The 8,932-nt window shown below is 50.6% G+C and overlaps 1 protein-coding gene across 1 annotated transcript; it reads right to left on the reverse strand.

Moving 5' to 3' along the window:
- Positions 1–541: 541 nt before the first annotated feature.
- On the reverse strand, positions 542–7,555 carry FAM181B (family with sequence similarity 181 member B). The gene is made up of 2 exons (XM_083439158.1): positions 4,155–7,555; positions 542–4,030 (listed from the first exon to the last, which is right to left on the reverse strand). Exon 1 carries the CDS (start codon positions 6,659–6,661, stop codon positions 5,480–5,482), a length of 1,182 nt encoding a protein of 393 aa, XP_083295284.1. The 5' UTR covers positions 6,662–7,555; the 3' UTR covers positions 542–4,030; positions 4,155–5,479.
- Between the last annotated feature and the right edge of the window lie 1,377 nt (positions 7,556–8,932).

Consider the following 8,932-nt stretch of genomic DNA (forward strand, 5'->3'; position numbering starts at 1 on the left):
ACTATCATCAGTGCAGGTAAGAAAAAAAAATAATTTTGATTTTTATCATCTACAATACTGTCTTATTTGTTTTATAACGCAGCACATTGATTATTGCTTTCATTTTGTGGATCAGTGGTCTTGTTAGATAGTAAAATTCATGTTAAACTGCTGTTTTAGGGGTTGTTTTTGAAAGTCTGGAACGGATTAATCCATTTTGCATTACAGTGGTGCCTCGCAAAACGAAATTAATTCGTTCCGCGAGTCTCTTCGTCTAGCGGTTTTTTCGTCTTGCGAAGCAACCCTATTAGCGGATTAGCGGCTATTAAAGGCTTAAGGGATTAGCGGCTTAGCTGCTAAAAGGCTATTAGCGGTTTAGCAGCTTAGAAAAAGGGGGTGGGGAGCGGAAAAAAATCTCAAGACTCGCAAGACATTTTCGTCTTGCGAAGCAAGCCCATAGGGAAATTCGTCCTGCAAAGCTCATCGAAAAACGGAAAACCCTTTCGTCTAGCGGGTTTTCCGTCTTGCGAGGCATTCGTCTTGCGGGGCACCACTGTACTTTCTATGAGCAAGCGCGCCTTGGTTTTGGAACGCTTTGTTTTTGGAATGGACTTCCAGACGGGATTAAGTTTGAGAACCAAGGTACCACTGTAGATGCATCTAACAAGAGATGCAGCGCAGAATTGCAGCATCCCACCATAGCAACACGGACATTCCTGGTTCCCTGCTGATCTTCCGGAGGCATCTTTTAATGGAAGGACACCTCTCTGTCTCTCCAGGACAGTCATTGTTGCATAGGACTCGGTGTGGACGCCTAGTTACATGTGTTTCCTGAGTTCTCTTAAGTGCCCCATCAGAAGCGCTCAACGCCTGACACTTCAAGGGAGGGGTCATCCGCTAAGTGCAACACATCCCAAGGTCCTCTTTAATGCCCGCTTGCCACATGTCCCGCCCTTTTGACCAATGCCCAATTCTCCTTCGATGGCACTTTTGCCAACTCATCACACACTCCCAGGTGAAGGGTGGGCCCTGCAAGCGTATTTGCTCCTTGGCTTTGCAAATTTCTCTTTTAAAAAGTTGCTGGCCACCGTGGGAAGGCAGAGCGGAATACCACAAGATCGGCTTACGGAATGGCTGATGGACTCCATCCTTTCACCAGCATATTCCATTCATCATGCCACTACTAAGAGCACCTCAGACCCATATGAACACTATTTCATGTGCCAATCCATCGGTTGGCAATTAATTCTGTTCCTTGGGCATCCTCCCTGACCAGATAATTCTCAATTCTCTCAATGTGACAACATTTATTTCTCTTTTGCGGGGGAAGCGTTGTGCCAGAAAAAATAACAGACACTGGGCATATTGGTCGTCTTTTCAGTGAAGGCCAGTTGCGTTTGCCAAGTCCCATGGCACCAGGTAAACCACACTGGGCACAATCCAACAGGGAAGTACTCACTGAAACATGTTTTGTAAAAGGACTTCTGTCCCATGCATTTCAATGGAGCGCAATGCCAGGCGTTCCTAGCAGACTGATGTCCCTAAAAGGACCTGGTGGGGGCAGAGGGCTTGCCGTGTCACTAGCCACCTGAATAGTTCAAGGGAACTGGAGCTGGCAGGCATCTCTGACTCAAAATGAAGACCTGAATTATGGCTGCTTCAGATGTGAACCGTTTTCTTACAGGCTATAGGAGAAAAGCTAATCGTGCGCATTCCACCTACGTGAAAAACGGCCTGGTGTATACACACCTTATGACAGCAATAACAGCCAATCTACACTTTAAGGACAGAATAAGGTAGTAAAATCCTGGAATGTACCACTTCAGCTGGCTCCTGGGGGGGGCGGGAAAAGCAGGCACCTTTGTGGGAGAAGGGAGAACAGCACCCAAATGAAATAAACCAGAACATCAGGGTAAGGAAAAATCTAAACCTCGCTCTTACGTATTGGTTTGCTCTACGCACAGAGGGCTTGTTGTGGTTTTGTTTCGCATGGGAAACTTTCAAAAGTACATACAATGGTACCTCTGAACTTAATTCATTCTGAAGGCCTGTTCTTGAGCTGAAACCATTCTTACCTTGAGGCGTGCTTTCGCTAATGGGGCTTTCGCTAATGTGCACGCACCTCTGGTGCACGATTTCCATTCGCATCCTGGGGCAAAGTTCGCAACCAGGAGCAGCTACTTCCGGATTAGCAGAGCTTGTAACCTGAAGTGTTCATAACCAGAGGTACCGCTGTAATACTTCACACACCTGCACCCCTGCACTCTGAATTGGTTCAGTCCAGAATTCTACATCTTTTTCTAGGTCATGTGCAGCCTGAATCTAAGATGTCTAATACAGAGATGAGAGGGGTTTCAGTTTTGTGGGAAGAGTTTATCATTCTTTCCCCTGCGTCGTTCCCCCCAAATCTAAAATCAACGCACACAAACCCAGTTAGTGTTGGCCCCATGGAAAAGAAAATCCAGGTGCAGTTAGGTTAAACCTGGGATGGGTAACCTCCCCATGCGTTGCTGAACTACAGTTCCCATCAGCCCCTGCCACAACAGCCAAGAGTCATGGGACTTGTAGTTCAGTAACATGTAGAGGCACACAGGTTACCCACCCGTTTGAAAGGAAAATAAAATAAGTCAGGAGATTCAGAAAAAGATCTCCCACGTTACCAACAAAGGCTTCCATCCCAAATGCTTACTTTCCCATCCGATCACTCGTACCTACGTTAGTCGCGACCGAAAACAGGAAAGAAGCAGCTTTCGTAACCTGGTCGCCTGGAGGAAATCCTTAGCTGACCGCAGGCGACCAGACGAGTGGCGTTTTATAGCCCTCCTTCACACGGCAAATGGGTTTCTCCGTGAGTGCGCCATGTTGCCTCCCAATGAACCAGTTGAGTGTGGAGAGACGTGCGTCTGTAAACACACCTGGCAGTGCGCCAGGGATCTGCAGCTGGTCAAAGCTTCCAGCAAAGCATCCTCCACACGTCTACAGACCTGTATCTCCCCTTACAATTTATAGCACCCATCCAGTGAAGGCACTACAAATATGTGTGCCACGTGGCAGTGCCAGCCAGGCCCTACAGTGGCTTCCAAACTGCACTGCAAATATGCAGCAAAAGTGGCGCACCATTTCCACATGTGACAGGGGTGCACACTTTTCTCACGCAGACCCATGTGTTAGGTGTGCCTAGGTTTCTCCCCCACCACCCTCGCTCCAAATATTCAGAGTAAGTAAGTAGAAATCAAGTCAGCTCAGGAGGGGAGGTATTCTGCATATTCCTGAATAGCACCGGGAGCCTAAGAATGTTATAAATCAGATGTGCTGGGCACCAGAGCCTGCTTTATACAGAGTCAGACCATTGGTCCATCTAGGTCAATATTGTCTACACTGACTGCCAGCAGCTCTCCAGCGTTTGAGACAGGGGTCTGTGCAACCTGGAGATGTTGCGGATTGAACCTGGGTCGTTCTGCATGCCAAGCAGGTGTTCTGCCACCCCAATCCTACATAGGTTTACACAGAAGTAAGTCCAGGAGTTCATCAAGGCTTACTCCCAGGTAACCGAGCAGAGAACCACAGCCTTAAACTCTTGGGTGGGTTTTCAAGTGAGTTGCAGGTTTCTGTTTTAGCCTTTGGCCAGTAGACCTTCCTTTCTGCTTGCAGGGAGCTTTTAAAACACGCAAGGCGCTGGGAATCAGGATTTCACACGAGCGAAAACCAAGAGGCATAATAAACAGGGGAAACAAGAACAATTGGCATTTTCATTTCAGAATCTCACCAAAAAACCCAAAACCCTTTTTACGTGTAGGGCAACCAAAGACAATCAGGAGATAGTTAAGAACTGGTCCCATATGGCAACAAGCAAGATATGTATGTTAACGCACCAAACAACCCCTAACGTTATTCATTGCTGGCGTGCATCTGCCTCTATCAACAACCCATGAACCAGATGGTGCTTGTGTCAAAACATAACCACTATATGAGCAGGAGAGCCCTGCTGGATCAGACCAAGGCCCGGCCATCTAGTCCAACGACTTGCTCTAAGAGTTGGCGAACCAGATGACTGCAGGAAACAGTGGCGTAGCGTGGGTTGTCAGCACCCGGGGCAAGGCAAATAATTTGCGCCCCCTAACCCTAACCCCCAGATGTTGCGCCCGGTGCGTCCGGCCCCCCCTGCACCCCGTCACTGGCAGGAAAGCACTCTCCCTCAATTTGTGATCCTCAACAACTATATAGAGGCTGGTCAGAAGTATGGCAAGACAGGTTTTTGTGCTCATTGAACTTCCATGGTTTCTAGGGCGGAAATCCGGACACAAAAGTTTTTGAGCTTTTTTTTCTGGGCAAAGCTGTTGAACTTTTCTGCCCAGACACAGTAACCGACTGCCGTATTCCGACTATGTCCGGGGAGTTCCAGACAGATGGCAACCCTAATAGCATCCCACCCAAAGGATCCTGGTAACTTTATAGTTTCAAATTCTTGCTGGGATCCCTCGCCAGACTTCCGCTCTCACAGGGGCTCCTTAGACAAAGACATCGGTTGCTATGCCAATTTAACGAGAGCCAAATTTAACATTGCTAAAAGGAATGTCAGGGATTTGTTTTATTTAATCATAGGGGCATGGGGGGGTCATCGGGACCACAACATGCAGGGCGGCAGTGGGGGGGGGGGGTTTAACCCTTCCCACCCTGGCTGTTATTCTGATTAAAAAAAATCCCTCCCAATTAGCCTTAGGGGAGATTTTTCCTCCCTCTCTCCAAGTCTCATAGCGTAGAATCGTATCACGGTAGCGTTGGAAGGGACCCCAAGGGGCATCTAGTCCAACCCCATGCAAGGCAGGAATCACAGTGAAAGAATCCCTGGTGGTGATGGTTTTCATCAGAATCGTGGGAGGGAAAGGAAGGGTTAAAGATCTCTGGTGTTCTGTGGTCCCCCCTGAGCTGCTTTCTAATGAACATCACAATCTGAGTGGACCCACTGAATTAAACAGCGCTTACTTCTGAGTAGACGCAGCTAGGATTGCATGGTAAGTCCTCCATATGACCAAGGGAAGAGGGGATAACGATAAAAGACTACAATCCTATGCACCACTTACCTGGAAGTAAGCCTCACTGAACCCTTGGCTTACTTCCAAGTAGGCACGCACAGGGTTGGAAGCATGCCTCCAAAATGCCAGCTGCTGGGTGGGAATCACTGCACTGAGTTTACCCCTGGTATCTGGGTGGCACCCACAAAATGTTGGACTGGATGGGGTCCCCCTGGCCTGATCCTGCTGCAGGGCTCTCCTGATGCCTTTACTGCTGAGGTGTAGATCTTCCCAGGGGCTATTAAGCAGGAACTGGAAGTTCTCCAGAGCCACTTCTGCCCTTAACAGACGCCCTTTATTCGAGGCATTTTCTATGGGATCCATTAAACTCCAAAATAAAAAAGCGCCGGTGCCTCTAAAATTTGGGGGATCTGCCAATCCCCACAACCTTCCAACCCCCTTCTCTTTCAGAGCTCAACCTCCCTCCTCTAAAGGCTGGAATAAGCAGGAACCCCCCGACTGTACCCCGGGGCGTAATCGTAGGGCATGGCCGGCGGCGCAGGCGGGAGCGCGCACTCGGGGAAGAAGGAAGCAAAGGCCGCGGCCGGGACGTGCGCCCCCGCCGCCGCCGCGGCGGCGCTGCTGCTCTCGGGCGCCGCTGCCGGGTCCGAAGGGGCGGCGTAGAGGGCGGCGAGGGGCCGCAGGGGGGCGTCGGAGAAGAGCAAGTGGGGCAGCGGGTGCAGGGGCTCGTAGAGAGGCGCCTCCAAGCCCAGATCCGGCGGCTGCAAGCGGCTGCTGGGGAAGACCGGCTGCTCCGGCTCGGCGGGAGGCAGCAGGGCGCCGTAGTCGGGGACGGCCAGCAGGTCGAAGAGCTCCTCCGACGGGACGGGGCCCGCTGCGTCTTTCGGGACGGAGCTCGCCGCGGCAGGCTCGGTGAAGAAGGAAAGGGGCAGGTTGCGGTTCCGGAGAGGCACTTTCTTCCCGCCGGTGGAAGCAGAGGGACTCGGGCCGCCTTCCTTCTCTCCCGACGGCCCGCCGCCGCCGCCCGCAGCGGCCCCGACGGCGCGATCGAAGCCCGACGGGCGCACGGAGCCGAAGAGCGCCGCCAGGCTTTTGCTCTGCAGCGCGCTGGCTTCGCGCTTCTGGGGCGCTTTGCAGTGCGCCGCGGCGCCGCCGGGGGGCGAGGCGGACGTCGACGCCGCGCCATGCGCCGTCCCAGCCGGAGTCCTCTTGTTAGCAGGATGTGGCTGCTGCTGGGAGCTCATATTATTGCTGTTGTTGTTGTTATTATTATTATTAGACGCCTCCTGGCTCCCGGGCGTTGCAGCAGCCGTCTGGGCTCCCCCAATCATGCCGGTGCAGCGCTTGATTTGCTTCTGCAAATATTTCCGGTGGTTGACTTTGCGCTTGGATTTCACCGGCTTGTCCAAGGCTAGTTTGATGTTGCTGCAAGCCGAGTCGATGAAGCTCAGGAGGTCCCGGGTGGCTTCTTTGAAATCCCCGGGGTCTCCCCCTCCTGCTACTCCGGCTCCTCCGCCTCCTAGCAAGAGGGTCCCCCCGTCCTCGTAGCTCTTTTCCAGGTCGACGAAATCCCCCAGCCCCGCGGCGCCGGGGAAGCAAAACGGGATGAAATGGTGGTGCGGGTGAACCGCCGCCGCTTGCACCGCCATCGCCGTCGAGTGCTTTGCTCCTTAAAGAAGACGAAAAGCTTTTTCTTCCCAAAAATAAAAAAAATGCAGGAGATAAAAAGCAAACACTGCTTGTCCGGCAAACACCCCTCGTGGCTACTTTCGGTACCCGGGAGGAGGAAACGGCCGTCGAGGCCAGCAGCCGGCGCAGCGCGGTGGCATTTTCTCTCTCCCTCTCTGTCCTCTCCCGAGCCTTTTTGTCCAGCCGCAGCCGCGCGCAAAGCAGCCTCCTTGGCTCGATCTCGTTGCCTGGGTCACCGATGCAAACTGGGAAGAGGCTGGACATCAGCTCTTGGCCTCGCTCCGACGGCTCTCCGACGGCATCCTCCCTCCTCCCCGCCCCATCGCGCTTTTACATTTGGCTCCCAGAGGAGGAGGAGGAGGAGGAAGAGGCTGGTGATGCGTCGTGGGGAGGAGGGACCACCACCCTTTTCAAATGGGGGTTTAACCCTTTCTTGGGCCTGCCTTTGAAATGAATAAACTCTCGTTTCGCAAGAAGAACCCGGCTGCTGAATCAGGCTGGTGGCTCGTCTAAGTTCAGCAGAATTCCAACTGTTGGAAACCGCAGGACGGGAGACGAAATGCTGCTCGCTGGTTTGCCGCGGGCTGCATCTATCCTGTTGACCTCTGTGAGAACAGGATGCCAGACTACATAGGCCATTGACCTGATCCCGGGGGGGTTGGTCTTAGCATGCTGCCCTCACCCTGTGCAGCCAGATAAACCCCAATGCGAAGCAGAACTAGCAGGACCTGAGTTTTCTCCCCGCTTGTGATTCCCGGCAACTGCAATTCGGAGATGGTGGTCTTCATGGCTAGTAGCCATTGATTGCCTTCTCCTCCTTGGACCTGGGATGGCTCAGTTGGTAGAGTTTGAGGTCGTGACATTGGGCAAAAGATGCCTGCATTACAGGGGGTTGGACTAATTATTGTTATTATTGTTATTATTATTATTTATACCACACCCATCTGGCTGGGTTTCCCCAGCTATTCTGGGAGACTACCAACAGATTATAATTATAATTATAATAATTATTAAAAACACAGTAAAACATCAAACATTAAAACCTTCTATAAACAGGGCTGCCTTCAGATGTCTTCTAAAAGTCAGATAGTTGTTTATTTCCTTGACATCTAATGGAAGGGTGTTCCACAGGGTGGGCACCACCACCGAGAAGGGGTCTGTAAATAAATTTTTATTTGTAGGATGTTTTGGGCCACAAACTCCCAAGAGAGCATGGTTCAGAAATGTGGTCTATATAAACTTTGCAACACCAGCACTACTTGTTGTTTAGTCGTGCCTGACTCTTCATGACCCCATGGACCAGAGCACGCCAGGCACTCCTGTCTTCCACTGCGTCCCGCGGTTTGGTCAAACTCATGCTGGTAGCTTCGAGAACACTGTCCAACCATCTCGTCCTCTGTCGTCCCCTTCTCCTTGTGCCCTCAACCCTTCCCAACATCAGGGTCTTTTCCAGGGAGTCTTCTCTTCTCATGAGGTGGCCAAAGTATTGGAGCCTCAGCTTCAGGATCTGTCCTTCCAGTGAGCACTGAGGGCTGATTTCCTTCAGAATGGATAGGTTTGATCTTCTTGCAGTCCATGGGACTCTCAAGAGTCTCCTCTAGCACCATAATTCAAAAGCATCCATTCCTTCGCAATCAGCCTTCTTTATGGTCCAGCTCTCACTTCCATACATCACTACTGGGAAAACCATGGCTTTAATTATACGACCAGCACTACTACAACAACTTAAATAAATGCAGTAATTAGGTTGTTGTTGTTGTTGTTGTTGTTGTTACTAATTACCCACCCTTCATCCTAAGGTCCCAGGGTGGGTTGCAACAATCGAAACACAGTTTTAAAAACGGTTTATTCAAACCATCACAGAAATAAGTTGGGTCCTTATATACCACTTCATATTTCAATGATAATCTCTAATAATTTTATTATCATTTAATAATACGCCAATATTGTGAAAACCTTTCCCATGGTGTGTCACATTACATTATTATACGATTGCATATTAATAATCTGTATTATTAATCTTTTAAAAAAAAAGATTTTAAAGATCCTGGCTTTCCGGTTTAAAGATTTTAAAGATCCTGGCTTTCCGGTTTGCTGTGGTTATCAAGGTGGAAGGAAAGGGACCTCGCCGTGTAGCAAGGAAAAGGCAAATAGACTAGAGTTTTGGCTTTTTGATGAAAGTGGTGTGGGTTTTCTCCCCCCCCCCCCAAGCGATGGGAAAATGAGAGGGG

Source organism: Podarcis tiliguerta (genome assembly GCF_965153285.1).
Source record: "Podarcis tiliguerta genome assembly, chromosome: 4".
Classification (NCBI taxonomy): Eukaryota; Metazoa; Chordata; class Lepidosauria; order Squamata; family Lacertidae; genus Podarcis; species Podarcis tiliguerta.